Source organism: Protopterus annectens, chromosome 10.part0 (genome assembly GCF_019279795.1).
Source record: "Protopterus annectens isolate FY-2018-M chromosome 10.part0, PAN1.0, whole genome shotgun sequence".
Classification (NCBI taxonomy): domain Eukaryota; kingdom Metazoa; phylum Chordata; order Ceratodontiformes; family Protopteridae; genus Protopterus; species Protopterus annectens.
The window spans coordinates 621461872-621486893 of NC_056744.1; the positions used below are offsets into that span (position 1 = coordinate 621461872).

The 25022-nt window shown below is 42.0% G+C and overlaps 1 protein-coding gene across 1 annotated transcript in view; it reads left to right on the forward strand.

Annotated features, from left to right (window-relative positions):
• The window catches only part of MAGOH (mago homolog, exon junction complex subunit), a 150265-nt gene that overhangs the window by 63457 nt on the left and 61786 nt on the right, over positions 1-25022 (forward strand). The window contains exon 3 of the mRNA XM_044085445.1: positions 15777-15887. Coding sequence (XP_043941380.1) covers positions 15777-15887 — 111 coding nt within the window. The remainder of the gene's footprint in view (positions 1-15776; positions 15888-25022) is intronic.

Genomic DNA, 25022 nt, shown 5'->3' on the forward strand with positions numbered 1-25022 from the left:
TAAAGGCTACTGCAGCAGTGGCAATGAACATAGTAAAATTGTGGAAGTTTTGCTTAACCCATAACAGTAGAATACATGAATTCCCGACTGCTGCAGTAGCCGTACCGCCCTCCATCCCCCCTACTCTTGTATAAAATTGTAGATGTAAGGTTGTTTCTACTATATAGATTTTATATAGATATTTAGATACCTAGATATGTAGATGGGTCCCCTACACTTGATCAAAATTTCAGAAAGCCGAAACCCATATGGCAGAGACCATATGATCGACTTTTGAAATTTCGATCATGCAGAATGGACATCTCGGTATAGTGGCGAATGGGAATATTTCCATCTTTTGCACTGTAGTGCGATTTCGGAGTTGGTATATTTAAATTGCAGGGGGGGGCAGCCCCCATGCTAGCAACATGTAGGTAAGTTTTTGTTTTTTCATGCTCGAAATTTCAAGAGTCGAATATATGGTCTCGGCTTTCTGAAATTTCGATCATGTATAGTAGACCCAGGTAGATGCCTAGATATGTAGATGTAGGTAGATATTTTTTTTCCAGGATTGTTAGGCTGTTCTGTCTGTAGGGACAAAGTCCTGAAGAAATCTTAATGGACTGATTTCCCTCCTTGGCAGTAGATATTCACTCAGCAGTCATGATGAAGGTGTTGTTTATAGACAAATTGATTTATAGCTTGACAATTTATAATAAGGTTACATAGATGAGTAGTTGATTTAAGTTTAAGTGGCCAATCCTACTGTTCCCAGCATTTATGGGATTCCAAAAGTACATAAAAACTGCCGCTGTCCTCCTACAGTATCCCATGGTAGCAGCAAGTGGGTCTAAACAGAAACCATTGTGGAATTTTCTGAGTTTTACCATCACATTTTGGTTGGCACTTTAACAAAATCAGGAAGGTGCAATTTTGTGTTGATTGGGTACTGGTCACCACAGTGATAGCCCATAAAACTGGCCTTTCTTGGTTCAAAGATGTTTTACTTCTACAAAAAGACACATCTGTGGCCTCAGATCAACATAGAAATAGCACTATAACCTATTTCTTACAATGTGAAGGGAGGGTTGCCATTTAATAGTCTGTGTAAGTGGACACTGCATGCACCCAGTTTCCCTTATCCAATTGTTTGTGATGTATTTTTTAAATGACTGTATGCGTATGTGTACATGCTTGCGCAAGTGTGCCGGATCAGTAGAAAATTTGACAGTGAGCTGTCAAGAAATGCCTTAAAATCACATTTTTGAGGTTTAGCTACAATGGTCCCATTGAATTTCTGGACCTCTGGGTTATTATTATTTTTAGAGTATGTAAAAAATGTTTACTTCAAATCTTTCTGTAAGGAAGCATTTTCAAACTCATACCTACACTTTTAACAGCTGTCAGTTGTCCAAGCAGAAGACCCGTTTATTAAAGGTTCAAATGTTTAGTCTGTCCTTTGGAATCTAATGACCACCTTTTTGAAGAACTTGTTTGACATCGATTACTGACAGAGGGTGTCTAGAAATATCTTTAAGATTAGGAAGATGTGGAACAAGAGTGAGAACATTTGCCCATATTTTGAAAGTTGGTTTGGTTCAAACATGTTCAGGAGAGGAAATGAGCAGTTTAACAAAGCAATGACACTTGCATATTGTAATGTTAACTTTGTAAAGAACATTATTAACAATTAAGATGATGTGGCCCATTTTGTGTTTTTTTTTTACGCACAAAAGGCAAGGTCCTATATCATTTACTGGACCTTCCATTACATATATGGACACTGCTTTAAGGGATGATAACTGGTTTCCTTAACCATAACTTTTCTAAGGCCAGTTGCAGTACTGAAGTTGTGGTTTAAGTTGCCATTTGTCTGTGATGTGCATTCTCTATTTGAAAAACAAAGAAAGTTGAAAGTGAATTTATACGCACCTATATAGTATCAAACATGTCACTGAGAGAAAGCTGGAAGTGAAGAAATTTGTGGAATTTAAGTCTAAATGCTTGATTCCCACCAGGGTTGAATGAGAATGTTAACATCAATTGTATTTTACAATTGCAAGGTCTAAAACTGAATTATAAATGTGAACTAACTTTGTGGTTCTTTTACAGTCCAAGATGTTTGTATTTTTATTCTATTTTTACATATAGAGGCTTGGGAGGGTGACCTAATGGTTAAGGTGTTTGCCTTACAAACACAAGGTGCAGGGTTTGAGTCTCACAAGGGATAATTGGCTAGGCTTAAAATGGCTCGCAAGGGCAGTTAGCTTAGTACTAATCTATGAACCATCTCCTATAATATATCTATCTGATGACGTCTTTACTGAGACAAAAGTGCTCAATCTAAATTAAATGTTAATTTGTGGAGTTGGAGTCTTAGCATAGTTTTTGTACAGAGTGCCGTTTTGGATGCCAACGGAATTCATGTGGGCTTTTAAGTGCCTTGCTGCCCTCAGATCTCTTTACTTGGAATGGATTTGTAAATAACAAAGTCATCAGTGTACATCAGTCAGTTGTCAAGAACCAACTGGATACAGACCCAAGGAAGCTGGCAAGCTGTCTACTTAAACACACCCTTGTCCCTGACACCAAGAAACCAAGTTAATGCTATTTTGAACACAAATGGTAACGAGCACCTTGTTTGGTCTATTGGCTACTCTACTCAAAACTTATTGTATACTAGTGATTGATATTTGGCCAGACTCCAGCCATAACTTATAAAAATGTGTCCAGTCTACTAATGCCACAGTCGTGTATGCTTTTCTGGTCTAAATATCCCACTTCCTCTCCCTGAAGTAAGAGCAGTAATTGCTAAAGGAGTCATATCTTGAATATGGGCTGTCTATAGTTTCAGATGGATTAAACCAAAGAACTTCTGTTCTCTGCACATTACCTGTAATACTGTTTTCTAATTCATTGCCCTAACCCCAAAAACTGATTGCTTCTCCTACACATACTCTCTTGATAGCACTAGTCTACAAACTAAAAGCTCATTTCCTTTCTTTGCAGGCTGCATGAGAAGTCGACACCTTCCTACAACTGAAGATTCCCACTTAGCACTCTTCAACTGCACCTTGTTGATCTTTCCATCTCCTTACTGTTTCCCCAAGTCTGGTCAGCCATTCCACATTGCGTAAACTCAGTATTACCTTTCCTTAATTCCACATTGCGTAAACTCAATATTATCTTTCCTTAATTCCACTGTGATCTAAAAAAAGCCTTCTTATTCATACAGGTACAGTGCAACGTCTTCCAGAATATGGACTTGCCTAAACTCCCTCTTCAGTTGCTTCTTCCTTATTTTGTCACCATCCTTACTTCTCATTCAGCCCTCGTTCTCCCTTTAACATCTCTTGCAGTGTGCCGAATTACAAGGCATGGTTATTATGGGCGTCTGTCATAGATCAACTGCTTTTACTGTGTATTTCCTGTTATTTCTGTAGATTATTCTTTGTTTTTAAGTAGTTTGTATTCTTGGGCTGAGACTGAATATGGGCCAAGTGGATCAGAGCTTTACCTATATAACATAAAGCAACATGTCATAAGTAAATGAGGAAAGAAGAAACTGGGTCAAACAGGGAAGAACCTATATATTGGGGAAGTGTAATGAGAAACCACAGAAGGGGAATATTAAATCAGTGTGAGTGAGGAATTTTGAGGGTAGATGGCAAAAGCACTTTTTCGCTGTTTTTGCGCAATCTCTCAATGTGACCATTTTGTAAAGGTCCTACACTGTTCTCCATCTCATCGCCTACTTGTAGGCAATCTCTGCTTGACTTGCAAGATTATTGAGAACTCAGCACAGCTCCTTGTGGTGGCCAGCAGTGTTCCTCTAGCAGCAGAGACCAGAAAAGACTACCTTTCCAGATTTTAAGTATTTTTCTTGGCTTTTTAGCTTTTGTGCCTTTCGACTACTGTTTCTGCTTGTTTTATCAAAGTTTGCACTGTTTTTACTGTGTTTATAAGCTAAAACTGTTTATATGCACTTGCTAGTTTAAGTTTGGCCTAAAAGTTAAACTACAGGCTAATACACTCAAGTGTACTAGCTTTTGATAGCATTTAGTCGAAAATCATAGCATTTATTGTGTGTTCTGCTTTTCTGTAAAAAAACTTGAAAAAAACAAAAAAATATATCCTTGTTTTCCATACTTTCCTAACTAGTGTTCCAGAGACCAGATTTTGCTGATCCCTGGGCTTTGTCTTGGTTCCTGTGTTTCTCCATTTTCCTTGTTTGGTCAGGGGGAAGTTTCTTTACTCACCAGTGAGAGTGGGGAGTACTGGGCTGCCTGCTTGTCCTTGGAGGAGTGGTTTAAGGCAGTAACTTGTAGTCTATTGGCCATTTTGGGTCATTTCCTGCCTTTTCCAGCCCCCTGCTATAAAGCGCGGAGTTGCCACTGTTGCACACTAGGGCAGCACTGGTTAAGCAGGTTTAAACTATTCGGGCTACCTAAAGTCCACTCTTCAAATTTTCCCTTAAAACTACCTTCCTCGAACTATACTACTGATCTAATCAGCGTATCCTATAACTATAAAGATCATCTCTACTTGACTCCAAGTAGACTATTCTCTATCTGTTAAACCTAGCACTTGCTCCTACAGTACTTATTACCTTGATACAGCACTCTTGTCATAGATAGTACCCCAAAAAGGCAACCCCCCATTTCTCGGTCACCCACATCCCCCGGAATCTCTTTAAAGTTTTTTTGTCTATTCCTTCTAGCATGTCAAAGGATCAGTTGCTAGTGTCCTCTCCTGCTCAGCTGGTGAACCTGGGAATATTGAGGCAATGTTACAATTGCCTCATGTACCTGAACAACCCTCTCCTCCTCCCACAAAACACAAATACATGAGAGATGCAACTATACGGCCAAACTGGAGGCTGAGCTCTCTCAACATAGGACTAGCAAGACCAGTCAGGAGGAGAAGGTTACCACACACACTATAGACCCAGTCTCACATAGTACCATCACAACCTCAAATCATACACATAAACACACAAAGACATACTCGGAGGCTCTGATCAAAAATCTACCAAAACAGCAGAGGCCACCAAAGCAGACACCCAAACAACCACCACCTCAGAATACAACACCTGCAACACATAGACCTCACAGTCAGGTGTCAAACAGTCACAGCCCTTAAGGCCAAACACAATGCCAGACACACTAGTCATTGGTGACTCCATAGTCAGACACACTGGCGTCCCGCTCACCAGACTGAGTAAGGAGAGAGTTACAGTAAGCTGCCTGTCGGGCGCTAGAATCCGCCACATAGCAAGCACTCAGGTCTCTCAACAGCAGGTACAAATATGACTCAGTCATTGTCCACGCTGGTGTAAACGACCTGAGGCGTACCTCCTTGGACTACATGAAAAGAGACATTGAGGAGCTCTCTGATTATGTAGCCCAGGCAGGTATGACCCTGACCTTGAGCAGTATCCTACCTTCACCAAGAATGATGCCACAATACAGAGATAAGATGATCAGCTTTAACAATTGGCTTAAACTCTGGTGTCATTCAAAGGGGATCCAATGTCTGTCTGCCTGGGATGACATGCTGGACAAGCCACGCTGCTTCGCAAGGGACGGCTTGCACCTGTCACCTGGGATTCGGATATTGGCAAAGGCTCTTGCCACCCCATAGTGCCTTTTTAGGCAAGGCTCAAATTCTAAACCTACCACCCTAGAACACAAAAAGGAAAAAAAATAAGGGTAATGCTGCTCAATGCCAGAAGTCTAAATCTCAAATGCACGCACTCGAGGCCCTTCTCAGTATGGAGAACATCGATGTCTGTGCTGTGACAGAAACCTGGTTCAAGGCTCCTGAGAGCACCCCAGCATTATCAGGTTTTACCTCATATCATGTGTTCCGGCCCCAAAATCCGGACAATACCAAGAAAGGAGGGTATCCATATTCATCAAGGACACCCACACCTCAAGACTGGTGGCAACATACGATGCATCGGAGACCATCCAGGTGCAATTAACCATAGGCAAGACTGCTCTGCAAATTGTAGCATGTTACAGGCCACCCTCACAAACTCAGGAACCTCACATGGCCTTCCTGAAAACACTGGAGGGGATAAATGTATCACCAAACACCATCATACAAGGTGACTTCAATTACCCTAACATAGACTGGGAACACTACTCAAGCCCAAACACCCTAGCCCAAAAGTTCCTGGAATTCATAAACTCAAATGCCATGGAACAACTAGTCACCATCCCCACAAGAGGAGAAAACATACTTGATCTCGTCATCACGAACATGGGAGCACAATGTTCAACACGGAAGTATACCCCTCACTGGTGAGATCAGATCACAAACTAATCTCACTGGAGGTCCTCATCCCACCCCACCTGAAATAAAAGACCACAGTAAAGAACTTCTCGAAGCCGACTTCACACTTCTAAAGACTAGTGTGGTCTCCTTTAAGGCTCCCGAGGCAGTGGAAAACAGTACTCAAGCCACTGAATCACTTACAAATGCCTTCTACCAGCACCTGCAGGACTGCATGGATAAAGGGCAATCCCAAGCAAAACAAAGACTCTTTGTACCAAAGGCAAGCGTCCAGTCTGGTGGACCCCAGCCATAAACAAACTCTACAACAAAAGGAGGAAGCTACTACAAGATAGAGCAAAATCCTTAAAGGTAAGACACCTTTGATCACTATAAGTAAAAACTAAGAGCTCTCATAAAATCATCCAAAGCAAATTTTGAGAGAAAAATAGCTAAAGACTCAAAAGACAATCATAAGGCCTTCTTTAGCTATGTTAGAAACCTGGGAGGAAACTCCCAGGTATGCTCAGAACTAGTTCAAAATGATGTGAAGATTACTGATCCTACAGACATTGCCAACATACTGGCTGCCAGGTTCAGTGCAAACTTCTCCCCTCCCCCAAAAGGAGATATCTATACCAAATGATTGCAGCCCCAAACATCTCTAGCCCAAGTGAGAACTGCTCTCTCCAAGCAAAAACACAGGATCCATGGGACCTGATGGTGTCCCCGGCTGTGTGCTCCACGAACTCAACGAGGAATTAAACCCACAGCTAGGACAGCTGTTTAATCATAGTCTCACCTCTGGATCGTACCCAAGGAGTGGCACACTGCAACTGTGGTCCCACTTCACAAAGGCGGTGCCTCCACCGACCCTGGAAATTACCGCCCATTAGCTTGACAAGCCTTATCTGCAAAGCCATGGAGAGGATCATAATGGACCTCATAAATAAAGACATAGGAATTTGCAGACTTTGGATCCAACCCAGTTTGGCTTTGTCAAAGGCAGATCATGCCTTTTAAACTTGGTTGACTTTTGAAACAGTCACCAAAGCCATTGATGAGGGAAAGGCAGTCCATACAGCCTACCTCGATCTGGCGAAGGCCTTGATACAATAGCCCACTCAGGTATCATTGAAAAACTCATCAGCTTAAATGTTAACCCATACATCACAAGATGGGTTGCAAACTGGCTGAGTGACAGAACCTACAGGGTCAGAGTTGCTGGCGCCATGTCAGACTCAAAGCCTGTCACAAGTGGTGTCCCACAGGGCTCAGTCCTGGGCCCACTCTTGTTTGGCATCTACTTTTCCGAAGTACAAGCAAACACAGGAGGGTTATGGCTGACAAAGTTTGCAGATGACTGCAAACTGGGCCATAGTCGAAAACACATCTGACACAGATATCCTTCAGTAGGGTCTCACTCAATCGGATTTCTCGTGCCAGAGCCATGGCCTAAAGTTAAATGCCAAAAAATGCATTGTCATACCCTTCGGGAAAAACAAGGTTACCCCTAGCTACCATATAGGTGGCAATCCACTGAGCACAGAAGAAGTTATCAGGGACCTGGGGACCCAGGTTGACAGTAGCCTGTCATTCGACACCCATGTAGCTAAAGTAGTTAGGAAGACCTTCTACACTGCCCACCTTATCATGAAGGGATTCACATCTAGATCAAGGGAGGTCATAGTCTCCCTATACTCATCACTCATCAGACCAATGATTGAGTACAATGCCCCATTCGGAATGTATCTGACCCGACACTTGCAGCAGCTGGAGAGGCCACAGAAGTTCCTCACCAAAAGGATAAAGGGTCTCTGTCCTATGCTGCCCGACTGAAAGAACTCCAGCTCTATTCAGTCGCTTACCGCTTGCTCAGAGGTGACCTTTGCCTGACATACAAGGCCATGTCAAACCCAGATTTGATGAATATGCTTCACCTCAAAAAATCTAGATCCGTCAGAGCCACAAGGGCGGGAGACTTAAACCTCGACACGGCTATTAATAGGACGTGCTGGAGGGATAGATTCATCACCCAAAGACTCCCTATGCTGTGGAACAAAATCCCAGTATATGTGAGGCAGAGCACCTCGCTGGCCTTGTTCAAGAGAAATCTTGACCAATGGATGGGAGATCGCAGATATACCCCAGGGATTACCTCAGTGTCACTGCTCGACAGAGGCACAGCAAAATAATGGGTATAGTTCCCTATACTAAAGGGGTGGCGTAAGCTACAAAACTATGGGCTAGGCTTGTAAATGCCCTCGGGCAGATAGCCTAGTATGAACCTATGTCTGACCCAGCTCAATCCCAATCCACACGCTCCAGAGACCTCAACCTCATTACCACAATCAACAGAATGTGCTCGAGTGACAGTTTCATTAGCCAGAGACTGCCCGTGCTATGGAATAGACTTCCCATACATGTCAAACAGCACCTCATTGGCCCTCTTCAAGAGAAATCTTGAGTGGATGGGAAATTGAAAATTCACCCTGGGGATCACTCCAGTGGCTCTACTTGACAGAGGCACTGGGAACTAAGGTCTGGTGGCACGATGCCAGGGTAATCCTATGGGCTAGGCTTGTAAAGGCTCCAGGGCCATTAGCCTAGTACACACCTATGAACCTATGAAAATCCTGATGGTTGAAGTGGAGTTTTTCAGAAATTTCAGGTTAATGGTCTTGTATTTAAGTGGAAGCACACTGTTCATTGTTTGGATTTTCGTGTCTCGACTTGATCATTTTACTTAAAGATTTGCTGCTCTGAAATTCCCACTGGGTTTTGTACACTTGTAGGCCATTATATGGGAGGAGTGTGTCTGGTATATTATCCCAAGAGAAAAATTTGCTTCATTTGTGTTAGGACAGATTGCACAAGTGCATCTACGTCAACATTGTGCTCTTCAGTGGCAAAGTTTTGAATATGGGTCACACAATGACAAATGCTTTAAAGAACCTGCTGAATTTCTTCTGCCCTTTTATCAGTAATCCATGTAATGTCTGTCAGTAATACATGTATAATCTATGTAGTATCTGTGATTTTGATTAATTTTCTTCAGGATTTTCTTCCTTGGCACCAGCTGAAATTGTGTCCTTAACAGAAAGATGGTGCTGGTCAGCAGTGGAACATAAGCTTTCAGATGGCTATGCATATAAACATTTGTTAGACTGATCAGCATAGAAAGCAAGTGTATGGCTTCAGGAAAAAAAAATAAAATTTATATAGATTTACGATCTATTAAGAGAGGAACCAGACATCAGTCCATTTTTTTGTTAACTTGCTTTTTACCTTTACAGTGCCATAGGGATGCTAGACGCTTTTCCAGCTGCCAATGGCTGTAAGGTATTGAAACTCGTCCTGGACAGGGTACTGATCTGTTGGAGAAGACACCATGTCCATTCCCCCAACATTTGCACATTGCATGCACACCTGCAGACAGTTTGGAGAATGGAAGTTCACACAATACTGGGAACATATTAAATATATTAGGACAAAGGTAGTGTAGTAGGGCAGGACGAAATGAGAAATGGTGATTGACATTTCAAGCAGGCTACTCATAGGAGAAGAATGCCACTTGGCCAGACTACTTGTAAAGTTTAGTGTTGATGGTTTAGCTAATATGGAATTTAAAACCTATTGTCAAAGAAGTAATGGCAATATCGAAGATCTTGCTGATAATTATAGCAACATAAAATCTTACAAAAGTGGCATTTAAATATGATTTGTTTTATTTGGGTGGTAGATTAAAACCTCTTAATACGATATTGTATAATGCAGTCATAAAATTAAACTAAAATGAAAATATTAATTCTAGAAAATTAAGACATCAGTAGATCTGTAACTATAGTTACAAAGTTATAGTAAATGTTCTTTAAATGATATTCAATGATCATCATATTGGTCCTTGCTGCAGTAGCTTTGGCTTTATGGGTTATATCCTGCCAAGGATATAACAGCCGACCAACTTCCAAAGCCTAAAGGCAACTTCCATGCACCCAAACTGTCAAGTGGCTTAAAGTGGGCTGACAGGTTTGGGCAAGAAGCCATTCAGTGCTTTTTTGCCACTGTCCCTGAGACTTGCGAGGATTGACTTAATTTTTGCTGTCTTTAGCTGGGCAGATGCGTTCCTGTTTTTTTTTTTTTTGGGGGGGGGGGGCTTCCACCCCCCCCCCATGTTGTTTCCTCTTCAGGATTATTTTAAAGCTTGTGCTTTAATGGATTGTCTTGAAACTGTAACTTACTTTTAAAAGTAGCATTCATTGTTTCTTTCGGTTTAAAATAGTGTTAACTAAATGAAAATATTTTCTGTGGAGAAATTTCAGTTGTGGGACTGCAGTAGTGTTTTGAAAGCGAGTTGCTTTTTACTGTTTGTTTTGGCAACAGATTGTTTCAGACAAATGGGTTCTGAAAATCTATTAGGGTTACAGATGACAGTGGGAGGAAATTCCTTCTCCAGAGGGTCATTCCTCATCCTGTAGATCAGACTTTCTTCCACTTGTTCTTCATCACATGCTGGCCCAAGGAGTGACAGAACCAGTTCTCCTTCCCAGGTGGAAAGAGTTTTATTCAAGGATGTTCCTAGTTCCAAAGAAAGAAAATGCGTGGACACCGGTTCTGGGGCTTTCTTTCCTAAACCTGTCCCTTCATAACCTGTTGCCATACCTCTCAACTGTGCAGATTTTCTGAGAATGTCCAGTTTTTGGCCTGATACTTATGGTTTGTTTTTCATAAAATTGTGGTTTTCTGGCAAATTGGTATTAACGCTCGACCTTCAACATTTCTGTTTGACTTCATATCCTTCAGGAAATTCATGCTAATGCAAAACCTGTTCTATATACTTTGTGTTTGTAAGAGCAATATTTTAAAAAAATTGTCCCTGTTTTGAGCCTTTATCCCACTTTCTTTATGACTTTGTCCAGATTTTTTGCTCTAAAGAGATTGAGAGGTATGCATGTCAAGTTTCATGGTAACACTAGATTTAAAAGATGCTTCTCACATTCCCATTCGTCCAAACTAAGAGTTTCATAAGGTTTTGTGTGAGTGAATCAGATTATCCATTCTCTGCCTTACTTTCTGGGCTATCCAATGCACCACAAATGTTCAGAAAGTGACTAGCTCCAGTTATAGCTCATTACAAGGCTATACGGCATCCACATTTTTCCATGTTTAGACTACTTATCTTCAGTAGTATCTGGAATATCTTTAGTCCTAGCATCAACACACTTTATATTTTCAGATCTCAGTACTGGGGTTTGTCAAGACACTTTTTGTGGAGACTACCGATTATCCTTGTCATCAGGTTCTCCCCTTGTACCTCCCTGTTACAAAGCACCCAGTCACCACAGATGCTTAGGACTTTGCTTGGGGAGCAGTTTCAGGAGAGAGGAAAAGTGAAGGGGGTGTGGGACACCAAGGACAGGTGCAAGCACACAAATGTCAAGGATATGCTTAACCTGATCAGGGCACACTATATTATCCGAACCACCTTTGGTCCCCGGAACTTCAAGTGGTTACAGACAATACCACAGTGATGTGGTACATCGGTAAGCAAGGGGAAACCACAGTTTGTACCCCCTTTACAGACTAGCCATGTTAGTTTGAGATGTAGCTTCTCACAGCATGCTCACTCTACAGGCATCCTACATTCCATCAGAGCAAAACTATGTGGAAGACGAGCTGAGCAGGACCAGGGCGAGCAGAGCGAAAATAGATCCGTGGGTTTTACGAGATGGATTCCTCCTGTGGGAGTTCCTCAAGTAGACCTCTTTGCCTCCTGTATGAGCAATCAGCTGGCAAACTTCTGTTCCTAACCTCCATTCAATAAGGCCTGGAAGACAGAAACCTTTTTCTTTTTCTTTGGCTCTTGTATGTCTTTCCACTAATATCCAGGGTACTCTGAAGATTCAGGAGGAATCCCATATGATCCTTATGATGACTCACTTCTGATTCAGGCAACCATGCAGGCAATTATCACAAGCTTCCTTGCAGAATGGATCTACTCCCAGAAGAGTTAGGTGTGTTTGATACACCCCAGCATCAATCATCTTCAGTTGACTGCCTCGATGATGGGGTATGAGAATGTGCAGCAGGTACTAATGGAGGTAAGAAAGTTTGCTACTAGAAAATCCTATATTAGCAAATGGAAAAGGTCCTGTGGTTGGTGTCAACATAACCAGCATCCATTCAGGGCTAGTTCTTTATTTTTACAATATTTGTGTGTTACTAGGTTTACCTTTTACAAAACCGAATCACAGTGGTGCGATTGCTCAAATGAGCGAATCGTAACCACGAAAGGCAGAACAGTGACGATTCCATATGTTTGAAAATCAGCAAATCGAAAAGCAGATTCACTGACTTTCTAACATAAATATCGAAAGAAAAAAAATTAAGTGTAAATCATTGGGGCAAGCCCCCCTGCACCCCCCACCCCCTACTTTAATATTCTAACTCTGAGATCGCACTACAGTGGGGAAAGGGACCATTTTCCGATCCCCACTATAGTGCAATCCACCCCACAATGTCAAATGTGCACTGAGCGAATGTCACTGTGCATTTGCTCATTGCACATTCAAACCTTTTTCCGTTCGGCGTTTAAAAACTTTGCAAACGACCTTTCGGACAATTGCTGTTCGCACATGTGCAATACGCACACATGAAGGTAAACAGAGTTGCTATCCTATGGCCTTTCTTACTCCTCTACCAAGGTTCATTTATTAGCCATTTCAGCAAGTCTGCCCATGGATCCTCCTCTAAGACAGTCAAAGTTCTTGAAAGCAGTTTTGCATAAGAGGCCTCCGGTTAAACAGGTGGCCTCTCCTTGGGATCTTAATTGTATTAGAGAAACTAGCATTTGCTACATTTGAACCCACTAATCTGGCTGAAGTGAAACTCTTAACAGGGAAAACCATTTTACTGATTTATGACGAATGGTATCTGAGTTGCAAGCTCTTATGGTTCGTCAACTACCTCATATGCCTAAACTTGTATTAGACAGTTAGACTAAAAGTAAACTTAATCTCCTAGTTTTCTTTTCCTGAACCTAAAAATGAAAAAGCAAGGATACTCCATAGCTTGGATGTCCACAGACTACTCAAGTACTATCTTGATAGATCTTTTGGATCAGTTTGTCTTGTGAAGGTAAGATGGGCCAACCTTAGTCAAAACAGACCATTTCCAAATGGTTCTCTAAGGCTGCTGCCTCTTGTTATACTCACCATGATGGATTTGTTCCAGCCAGGGTCAAGGCCCATTGAACAAGGGGCCTTGGATGCTTATGTGGCTTTTTGGAAATGTTCTAGAAACTACTTGGTCCTTTTGTACCACTATAAAACACTATCCACTTTATTCCTTCTTTAGGTCTAGATCATGCTTTGCTAGGACCATTCTCTAGGGCCTTCTGGACCTTTCTCTTTTCACCTCCCAAATATAGTTAGTGATTGTAATCTACTGACGTAACTAAGGCTACTGCAGCAGTGATCAATATAATGAACATAGTCCAGTTGTACAAGATGAACTTACCATAACAGTAGATGTTGGAATGATCACTGCTGCAGTAGTTGCTCGCCCCCTCCCTCTATCCCCCCTTTTTAATTTATTTGTATGCCAAGATGTGGACTTATTCCTAGCCTTGTCATTTCAAGGCTCAGCCTCACTCTCTGTGCTGGCAGGAACACTTTGAAGGGCACTGTGCTCAGTCTTGTTAGCCAGCTATGCTTGACAGTTTGGGTGTGGAATGTGCCCTGAAGCTTTGGAAGATGGCAGTCTGTTGTATCCTTGGCATGATATAACTCATGTAGCTAAGGCTACTGCAGAAGTGATCATTCAAACGTCTGCTGATATGGTTAAGTTTAACTTGCACAACTACACTTTTAAGTTGTTATTAAGTGGTTGGTTGGCTGTAAGGCAAACCCAAGCAAGATGTATTGGAAATGAGTTTTTAGGTTTGCAGTCTAAAAATATAATGTATATTCTGTAATAGTTGGATGTCTTTGTGATATGGATATTAAGGCCTGCGAATTGGGTCACAATATTATGTATTAGATGGTTTGTGGCTTTTGGCCTTCATGTAAGAACTAGATCAGGGAAGTATATACACAAGATCAGTGGTGGGGGGTGCATAGAACACAAGCATTAAGGATCCTGGCAAGGGTGTGCCACTTAATGCAGTGTTGTTTGGTTAAATGATTAATGCAGTAATACTGCAAGAAATTGTCTGCATCTGATGGCAATTAACGTTCATATTTTTTTTTATTAATATGGTCATCTGCAGATAACTTTTATATTCTTTGTGTAAATGGGGCAGGTTAAAGAATTAGAACAATCCAAGCCTTTTTAACAATATACAGTTTTGGTAATGCAATTAAGTAACTGTTTTAAGTATGCAGGAATATAATGTTGGCATGGAAATAGTTCATAATACTTGCAAAATATTTGAGAAGATGAAGCAAGTCACTAGATTTTGATCATACCATTAAATTAAATCCCATCTATTAGGTGTAGAATTTGGTTTAGAAGGTGTACTTGAGGTTTTTTTTTGTTTGTTTACAGGCTTTATTCAAGAACTGTAATGCATTTCAGTAAATCATGTTAGTTTGTGCAATTCAGGTGGCTGTTATGATTTAATTTTAATGTCCTTTTTCTCCTCCGAGTCTTGCTTGCACAGTCCACCCAATAGCTGCCCTGTCAGCAACTTAGTTCTTTTGTTCAGCCAGTTAGGTGTGAGTACTAGGTCCTTACATTCATTCCCTAGCCAGGGCAAGAGTCCAACTGCCTATTAATTTCCTGAATGAGGTAAGAGTCCAATATGCTCATCTCCCCTGGAGGTAAAAATGGGAGTGTGTGTGAGTAGGCTGGGGGTACTAATTTTGCAGGTCTGTTTAATTCTGTTCACCCAGATGGCAGGTTCCCGTATAGCTGGTCTCATGGAAGTTTGTGCATTTCCACTTAACCAGGAATGCACGAGTGGCACACTGCCTACAGATCGGTTCTGCCAGGTTTGTTACTGTGGGTGGTAGGTTTCAGAAATGCAGAGCGCCAAGCTGCTGCTCTCCCTCCCAGGAAGGGTGAGCTAGAAATGGCCCCTTACTCCCATTTTCCCACTTTAGCCCTTCCAAACCTTGTGCCACTAGTTAAACATGGGGCACATGGGCTGCAGTCCAGGCTTTTGTCCCTCTGTCATGGAGCTTGGTTGTTTGAACATCTTAGAATGTGGAGTAATTATGTAGCTATTATAAGCATTAGTTTTTTCTGTAGTGCAGCAAAGGAAGTTATTTCCACCTGGGCCTTTTCCAGCCTCTAGCTTCCTGTTTGTGTGTGGTGCTTATTTTCAGTGTTGTGATTAAATTCCTGCAAACCTTATTTTTTTCCCCCCTTGTAGAGAAAAATCCAATGAACAGTATAGTAACTTAGGATGCCTGACTTGTAGGTATGGTCAAATATATATAGTTGTTCTGATTTGTGATTCTTTTTAGTAGCTTTATGCTAAAGCATAATTTGATCCATTTGTTTTCTCCTTGCAGGCGTATGTTCATAAGAGTGTGATGGAGGAACTGAAAAGAATAATTGATGACAGTGAAATCACAAAAGAAGATGATGCTTTGTGGCCTGCACCTGATAGAGTTGGGCGACAGGTAAGGCCTTGTATGATTTAGTAGACCAGAGAGATGCTAAAATGGAATTAGATTTTCAAGCAGATTTTGGCTGTTTTGCTTACTGGGTTGCCTCAAAAACCTAAAATGCATTTTTCAGTGCTAGGAATTCAGGAGTGCAAGGATGTCTTGAACAGCCAGGCAACGTCATGGCAGTACAGTAAGTCACCTCAAAAATATGTGGTATGTATCTTTAAATGTTAGTAGATATAAACAACATTGAATGTCACACTGATGTGGGAAGGTATGTGAATTTAACATGTGCCAGTAACACTTTTGTTTTACAGCACAATAAACCACTCCCTTGCCTGATGAAAAGTATATATATTTAGAAAGTTTGTGAGCAAACTATTACTGTTATTTTTGTTTTACTTGGATCGCTTGTCTGTGTACTTAAAGGATTTTCGACTGGAAACACTGCCTGCCATGCTTGGATTACTTTAGAATACTTAGTAATTCTGTACAATATTTCAAATTATGCATTTTTTATTATTTTTTAACTTAAGACCAGTTTAAGTTCGCTACTTCTATTACTATTGTCTGATCTGATTAATATACAGTGATTAGCTAGAGGTATATGGACTGAAAAATCTTCCACACACAATTTTCTTGCACTGTTTTGTTGTTGGACCCACTATACTTGTTTAGTGGATTGTTTGAGACTTTTTTTTTTTTTTTTTTTTTTTTTTTTTTAAAGATATAAACATACTAACAAAACTGAATGTGGCACCTGCATTCATTTTCCATTGTTTGGAGAACTTTCCTGATAAGTGGCTTTTCTAATGCTGTCACACAAATATTTTTTGGGAAAATAGGACTTGCCATTGGCTGCTCCTGTCTTCCTTTTTATTATTATTATTATTATTATTATTATTATTATTATTATTATTGCCTTTCTGGGTATGCATTTGTGATGAGTGTTGTGATATGTAGTTGTGAGCAAAAGCTTTCCTGTCTTGCATTCACCTATTGTACTGTAATTTGAAATACGTTAAGTTTGCTGCCAGATATTCATGTTGACATACCAATTTCTCCTTGCAAACTACTTGGTTTGTAGATGGGAGAAATTGTTTTTGAGCCAGCAACCACTCATGGTTACAGACTGCAGCAGAACAAAGGCAAGGTGATTAAGTGGCAATTTGGATGGTATTCAATGAATACAGCATATGTATTCATTAAATAAGGTATTTCCGAGTTACTGATCCCTACCCACCCATCGCATCTAGGTTCTTTAAAAGGATGAGGCATTTTTGAGAGCTGCCTTCCTGCTTGTAGCTCTCATCAGGTTATCTGTTTCTCTGTGGAATTTGAACTTTTAATGCTGGGAAAAAAACTTCTATTCTAGCCTGCAGCTACAGTCAGTACTCCTGACAAGGAGGAGATTGCTAGCACAAACACCACACCACTCACATCACATCACATAGCCAAGCACAACATGCACTGAACTCTCAAACATTCCGCACACACCACCAATCGCATCACACACAGCAGACAACACTCCAATGTCTCAGAAACACAACCCATAAGGCATAACAATAAACCTACACAGGCCATAAGGCATAACAATAAATGAAACATACTAGTTACTGGCGACTCAGTTGAGACATATCAGTGTCCCCCTCGCCAGGCTCAACAAGGAGAAGGTCACGGTCAGTTGTCTGTTGCTTGCCCGAATCTGCCACATCAAACACCCACTTAAGTCTGTCCACAACAGGTACAAGTATGTTATTGTCCATGTTGTTGTGAATGACTTGAGATGTACCCCCCCGGACTATATGAAGAGAGACATGCCTGGGGCACACTCTTGAGAGCTCAATCAAGTATGGCCCTTGCCCTAAGCAGTATCCTACCTTCACTAAGAATGATACCACAATACCAACAAAACCTAGACTTCAACAGTTGGTTTAGTTTCTGGTGTCATTCCAAGGAGATCCCAGTATCTGTCTGCCTGGGATGACATGGTTGACAGGCCTCGATGCTTTGCCAGAGATGGCCTTCACTTGTGTCCCTTGGGTTTCATGATCCTGGCCAAGGCTCTTGCCTCCCCCATTGTGCTCTTTTTAGGTAATGTCCCAAAGACAAATCTTCCAACATAAAAGATATGTCAAAAAGCAAATTGAAGGTCATGTTACGAGCCTTAACATGAAAATGCACTCACTGGGAGGCTCTCCTCGCACTGGAAGATGCCGATGACTGTATGGTCTTGGAAACATGGTTCAGGGCTGCGGAGGGCACCCCTGCCTTACTGGATTATACCTCACTCCACACATTCAGACTCCAAAATGAGGTCAGGAAGACTAAGGATGGTGGCGGCTGTATCTTCATTAAGGACAGCCACGCCTCCAGACAGGTTTGCCAGTATGACGCACTGAAACTACTCCAGGTGCAGCTGACAGTTGGCAAGACGCCCAATCCAAGTATAGCCAGCTGTAGACCCCCCCTCCATGACTCAGGACACCCACTCCTCCTACCTGGACCTACTTAATCTCCATCAAGATACCTCCTAACACCCTGATCCTTGGTGACTTCAAGTACCCCACCATAGACTAGGTGAACTGTTCCTGCACTAATGTGCTCACCCCAACGATTCCATGACTTCATCAGTTCTAACGCACTAGACCAGATCGTCTCATGATGCAGCATCCAAGCATTTTTCAGTTCTTTGGGAAGAGACTGCTCCCCAAGGAAGGCGCATAAAAGAACACTACAACTTACTAAAGTTGGAATTCTATATCTGCAGTGAAGCCCCCCCTCCCCGACACTAGTTCTGTAGTGCTGAAGTCAAATAATCAGTGTGCCAGTTGGATTGGCTTAGAATATCCTAGATGGGAGATGTCTGATTTGCATTCCCCAGAGCCATGGCTGCTGGAACACCATAAACTGGCCATACTAGCATCCATGCAGAAATCTACAGTCCAGTTTTTACAGAATTTTGAGTTTACCAAAATTCAGTGGTCCTTTCTGTGTTTCAAGCATATAGTGATGTCTCACTGTTGGCTAAGCATATAGTGATGTCTCACTGTTGGCTTTTCTGGTAGAGGACTGTCTGCCCCAAGCCCCAATAAAATCTAATAGATTTTACATGTTGCAACAGACTTTTTTTTTCTATTTAAACATTATCCATATATCTTTTATTTCCCTGATGCAATGAAGGGTGCTTAGTTAGTTACAGGCCCAGTACTCTACACAGTTCTTCAGAGTTCTAGACAGATTTGGAATGTTTCTGTAGATCAGCAGTCTTGATCTTCAGATTTAATAAGTGCTAGACACCAATGGCCAAATGCCAAGGCAAAGTTCTTGGAAGGACCCAAGTGGTAATGCACAGGATGAAAACTTGAAGGCACAACTTTTAAGGTTAGCCAGAGATCATCAGAATAGGAAAGCAGTGACTCTCTACTACATGATCAGTCATTAATTGTCTCATGAGATTGTCATCATTAGTAAAGGGGGGAGCTCAAGAGTTCAAGAATCCTACTATCTGGAAGAAGTGGCAGTCTGATCCAAACCCAACAGTTGAACGAAAATGGACAACACAGATGAAACATTATGATGAGTACATAGCTTTTTAGTCTGTGTGCTTGTCTTCATACCCTTCTGCTTTCAAAAGTGCTGTAGAGGTACACAGGGAGAAACCCAGAATTACCCTGATAATGGTGTACTGGTTCAGTCAGCACTGTTTCCCTGTAGTGAGGGAATCGCCATGCTTTTACTGTAGAGTATAGACCTTGCTCACTCACTCAAAGGTTTTGAACTCATTCTTGTGTAGTGACATTTGTGGGACTCTGGTGGCTTGAATTAAATGCTCCCCCATTCCTTTAGGGTCTCTCTAATTGAGAGTATGCACTGTATTATGAGCCAGAAAAAATAGTCTTACTGGAAAATAGAGGAAGATTCTTTTTGATGTAAGAAGAGAAAAACTAAGGTCTGTTAAAAGCAGTGGTACCTGTCACAAAATTGGCAAGATTTTTTGGCAAGGTTGTCCTGTTCCTTTAAAGAGTACATCCAATGCAGCAACCCATAGTGAACAGTTTGCTTCACAAGCACTTCATGAGGGAACCACCAACGAGGGCTATTCCACCACCTTGGGATCAGTGGTAGTGGTGGTGTCATTTATTTTTTTTTTCTTTAAACTAACTTAACCCTAACTGGCAGCATTTGTGCTGCTTTAGTATCTGTGCTGTGATCATTTTTAGGTGGCTGTGACATGAGCCAGTAGAACATCAGAACTACAGGCCCTTATGCCCAAGGAGCATTTTGTGTTCTGGGGTGGTGGTAGTCTCTGAATTGACCCTTTTATGCTTAATTTTTCTGTTTGCAATACTTTGTTACATACACTGTTAAATAAGGTAAGCATACAGACATGAAGACCTTTTCTTTCCTGAATGACTGAGGGGTATGCAAATTATATAAAGGCCTGAGAAGTGACACACTGCACTACTTAACACTTTTTCATGTAATGAATCCTAGCCTTTTAATGTTGGTTGTTCTGTTGTCCCAATGTTGTCTTTGCGCAGTAGGGTTCTGATGGGGCTGCACCAGGCTCATAATAGTGATGTCCTTCAAGGATTCATCTGCAGTCATAACATATGGGTTGTCCTGCCTCAGGCAGCCCTTCGGTCGGCCAGATTCCAAAGTCTGGGTCTGGCCTCGGCTGATGTCGCACCTTCCCCGACGTCAGAGCGTCTGGGGTATAAAAGCATCAGCCGACGCCATTTTCCTCAGTCTTTTCTTGCCGCCATGTGCCCAAAGCAGAAGCTGTTTGCAAGTGCCGGTCGGTTAGATCCAGTGATTTCAGCTACCGAAAACTTCTAAAAGCTGGCACTTCGCTGGGGACTCTTTCTTGCCTCAGCCGATGTCAGATAAAGTAAATTGTTTAGCTTGTGGGGAAACGAATACCTCATAAGGATTTCCATTCCTACTGCCTTCCTTGCTTAGGCCCAGACCACGACGTATCGTCCTGTTCAGCCTGTGCTTCCTTCAACCGACGAACTCTTAGACGTCGGTTGGAGTTTGCAGAGGAATTTTTTGGGGCTAGTTTTGCATATAAAATGCCGTCGGAGACTCCGACTTTACATTTGGTGAAAAAACGGAAGGACAAGGACCGACGCTCGCGGCCCGCGGTTTCGGCTGAAACCACGGTAAGGCCTACCGCGAGTGTCTCGATTTCGGCCGAAACAGAGTCCTCGGAGATTCCTTCATCCGAATCCACTCAACCGACCACCGCGGCCCGGGAGGCCCCAGCTGAGTCGGCTACCGAGCTACCTACCGAAACCAGTGCCCAAGATATGTCCGACACCATACCTTTGGACATATCTACTCCTGCACGTGGGGCAGCTAGGCCCCCTGCTTCCATGTCCATTAAGGTTTTTTCTAGGGCTAAAGCTGCTAAACTTTCTAAAGCTTTGCCTCCCAAGACTACATCCCAGAGGCCTTCCTCTAGTTCTCGGATCCTCAGCCTTGCAGAGGACCTTATTTCTTTAATTAGAGGTTCACAACCTCACCCAGACAGGGCCTCTCACCCTCCACCAGACAAAAGGCCCAGGACTGAGCCTTCTGACCCACACTCTTCAGATGAGTCATCGGATGGTTCTGAGTTGTCAGACCACCAGGAGGGGGTTTATTCGCCCTATGAGGATTCTGATGCAGAAGAATCTATCCCTTCGGCCTCCCCTCCTGAAGAGTTTTCCTTTGGTGAGACTTTACACTCCATGAGAGAGCATTTTCAATGGCAGGGTCAGGATTTCTCTGATTCTAGAAAAAGATTAAGGACCTTTTTACATTTGCCTCCGCATAGGCCCTTAGCTATACCTCCTGTTTTGAATGTAATCGATGATGTGTACAATAATGTCAGTACAGCCCCTGATACTCTCCCCCCGGCCCCTACCAAACCTGATGGATAGATACTACAGGGTCCCGGATTCTCATTTTCATCTGTATAAAGCCCATTCTGCAGACCAGAAACTATTACTCTGGGCCCTAAAGGGGTTGCGGCTGCTACTGCCAAAAATCCTCTACCTTCTGAAAGAGAGTCTAGAGCTTTAGAGAGATGGGGAAAGAAGGTATATACTTCTGCAACTCTTTCCGTCAGGTCACTAAATTGTCAACTTCATATGATACAGTACCAAGAGTATTTGTTAGATGAACTGAACAAGAAGCTTTCTTCTCCTGAGCCCCTTGACCGTAAATCCCTTCAGGATTTGGTACACAACTCACAGCAGGTTAGTAATAATTTCTTAAAATGTGGTTATGATGCACTGGAGGCTTCATTTAGGTCAGCTATGACTGGGGCAGTTATTCGTAGGCATGCCTGGCTGAAGGAACAGTCTTTGCCAGACCATGTTAAAGCTAAACTCCTGGATGCTCCAATGGAGAAACAAAATTTATTTGGCTCCTCTGCTCAGGAGGTCTTAAAGTATGAAGAAAAGGCAAACTCTGTGCAAACAGTTAAGGATTTCCTACAAGTACAACCACCGAGATTCAGCAGAAACTGGCCTACTAAGAATTGGTCCTTTCCAGACTCGGACAGAGCCCAGAGAGGCAGGAACAGACGCCCCAGAGGCAGAGGCCAATCTAGGGGCTCTTACAGAGGCCGCCAGTGGCAGCCTGCCAACCAGAGAGGTAGTGCAACAGCAACAACAACTACTACACCAGGACAGGCTCAATGACTTTACTCTGATTCCGCCCACCAGGGCTCAAATGTTGAGACTGTTGTCTTTGCGCAGTAGGGTTCTGATGGGGCTGCACCAGGCTCCTAATAGTGTTTCACCTATTGCAGGTTTGGCACTTGGCAATTTTTAAATTTTTTTGTGGTGGGGGGTATTTTGAATAGCTTTGTATACAACTTGAAAGGTTTTATATTTGTCTACTAAGTTTTGTTTTGTTTTTTAAAAAAAAAGGGGAAAATTTTCTTTCATAAAAAAAATTGGTTCCTTAGAGGAACAGTAAAAGACCCATTTTCAAGTTTAAAAAATGAGAAAATTTTGGTTCTCAGGGCCTCCTTTGATAAACCCTTTTTCGCTCTGAAAAGCAAAATTTTGGAAAATTTTTTTTTCCATTTTAAACTTGAATATTTGGGAGGAAAGGGGGACAAAATTTTTTTTGCATGAGTTTTAGTTTAAATTTTAAATTTTACTAGCCATGTTTTCTTAATTACCCTTTCAATTTTCTCCCTTTTTTTTGAAAGTAAAAAACCTTATTAAAGGGGAGTTGAAACGCCAAAGGGATTGTTTTTTTTCCAAAAAAAAAAATTTTTTAATTTAAAAAGTAAAAACCCTTGGTTCCCTTTTTATTTTCTTCAACGGGTCCGGAGGCTAAACAAGGCCCATTAAAAAAGGCATTTCAGCCAAAACCCAACCCTGAATGCCGGTTTAATTCCGGTTTCCCCCCCTTTTAACATCACCGACCAGGGGGAAAGTCCCCCCTTTTTCCCTGCCCTAAATTTTGAAAAATCTCCCTTTTTTTTTTTGGGGGCATTAGGGGGTTTTTTTCCCCCCTTTTTCCCCAAAAACTTTTCCACCCAATTTTTTAACCAAAAATTTCCCCATTTTTTTCTTACACCCTTTTCATAAAATGGGAAACTATTATTCCCTCAAAAAGGGGGGGGTTTTTCTTTCATTTTGGGGGGGAAAAGGTAAAAACCCATTGGTTTGATAAAAACATTGCCCCCCAAAATTTACTTTTTTCTTTTGGAAAGGGAATTAAATTTTTTCCCCCCAAAAGAAAACAACGTAATTAAAAAGGGCCCTGATTTCCCCGAAAGATAAAGCCGGGAAAAAGGGGAAAAAGAAAAACCCCCATTTCCCCTTTTTTTATTTTTTTTGGGGGAAAAAAAACTCCGTCCTCCCCATTGGCCCTAGGAATGGGCCTTTTTGGCGGGGACCCACCTTTTCCCAATTTGGCCCTCTAAAATGCCGGGGGTTCCCCAATTTGTATTTTTTCTTTAGATCCTTCTCTTCATTTTTTGGGGGGGTTTAAACAAGGTCGGGGCCTATCTGGGGGAAAAAAGGGTTTTCCCCCCCTTCAGGCCAAAGCCCTCGATTACCAGACATACAGGGGTTTAAAGGCTTAAAAGGGGGTCCCCAAATTAACTTAGCCCCATTTTTTCCCCCCTTTTCCCGAGGGTTTTTTAAAAGGTCTGGAGTTCCAAGGGAGAAAAAGGGGATACTTTTTGATCCAGGTTCACCTTTCTTTTTTGGGAGTTAACAAAAGGGGCCTCCTGGGGCCCCCCCTTTTTTACTTGCTCTGGCAGGTCCCCCCCAAAAAATTGAACCCTTACATTGGTCTTTTTGGGGGGCCCTTCCAGAAATTTTTTCTTCTCTTTGATTCGGTATGAAAGACCTTTTTGGGGCCTTTCCAGGGAAAGGGAATTTTAAGTAAAAAACTTTTTTCCGGTTATGAGCCCTTTTTGGTCAAGCCTTCCCTTCTCTTGAAAAACCTTCCCCAATTTAATTTTGAACCCCCCCCCCCAATTCCCCCTTTCCCCCTTTCAGAGTTCCCTTCCCCCGGGGAAAGGGTTATTCAAGAACCCCCCCGGAGTTTTAAAAAACACATTCGGGGAAAGGGTTTTACCTGGGTTAAGTGTGGGGGATTCCCCAACTTTCTGAAATTTTGGGTTTTTCTGGTGGGGGGGACGGGTTTTACATCCGCCACCTGGTGACCCCTTTTATTTTGTTTTTGCCATTGGGAAAGCCATTTTGGGGCCCTTTTCCCCGGGGGTTTAAATTTTACCCCCCCAAAGTTTTCCACGGGGGGAAATTCCTTTAACTCAATGGAAAGGACAGTGATCAAGATCGCCCCCGAAAAAGGGATTTGTGCCTTAAAAATAATATACAATCCTTGCCCCCCCAAAAAATTTTTTTGGTTGGAAACGGGGATCATTTTATTTGTTAATAAATTTTTTTGCTTCAAAGGTTTTTAAAAACCCCCCTTTCCCGGGGCCGGAAAGAATGGGGTTTTCCCCAGGGATTGTTGCCCTTCTTTTGGGGGTTTTACTTTTTGCAGGAAGGCTTGACGCTAACAGGAAGCCCAAAGGAGACAACCGGGGTTTGAAAACCCTGAGGTGTTTTTTTCCAAATGCCCCCCAGTTTTTACTGTTTATTTTTAAAGGGATACAAGCTA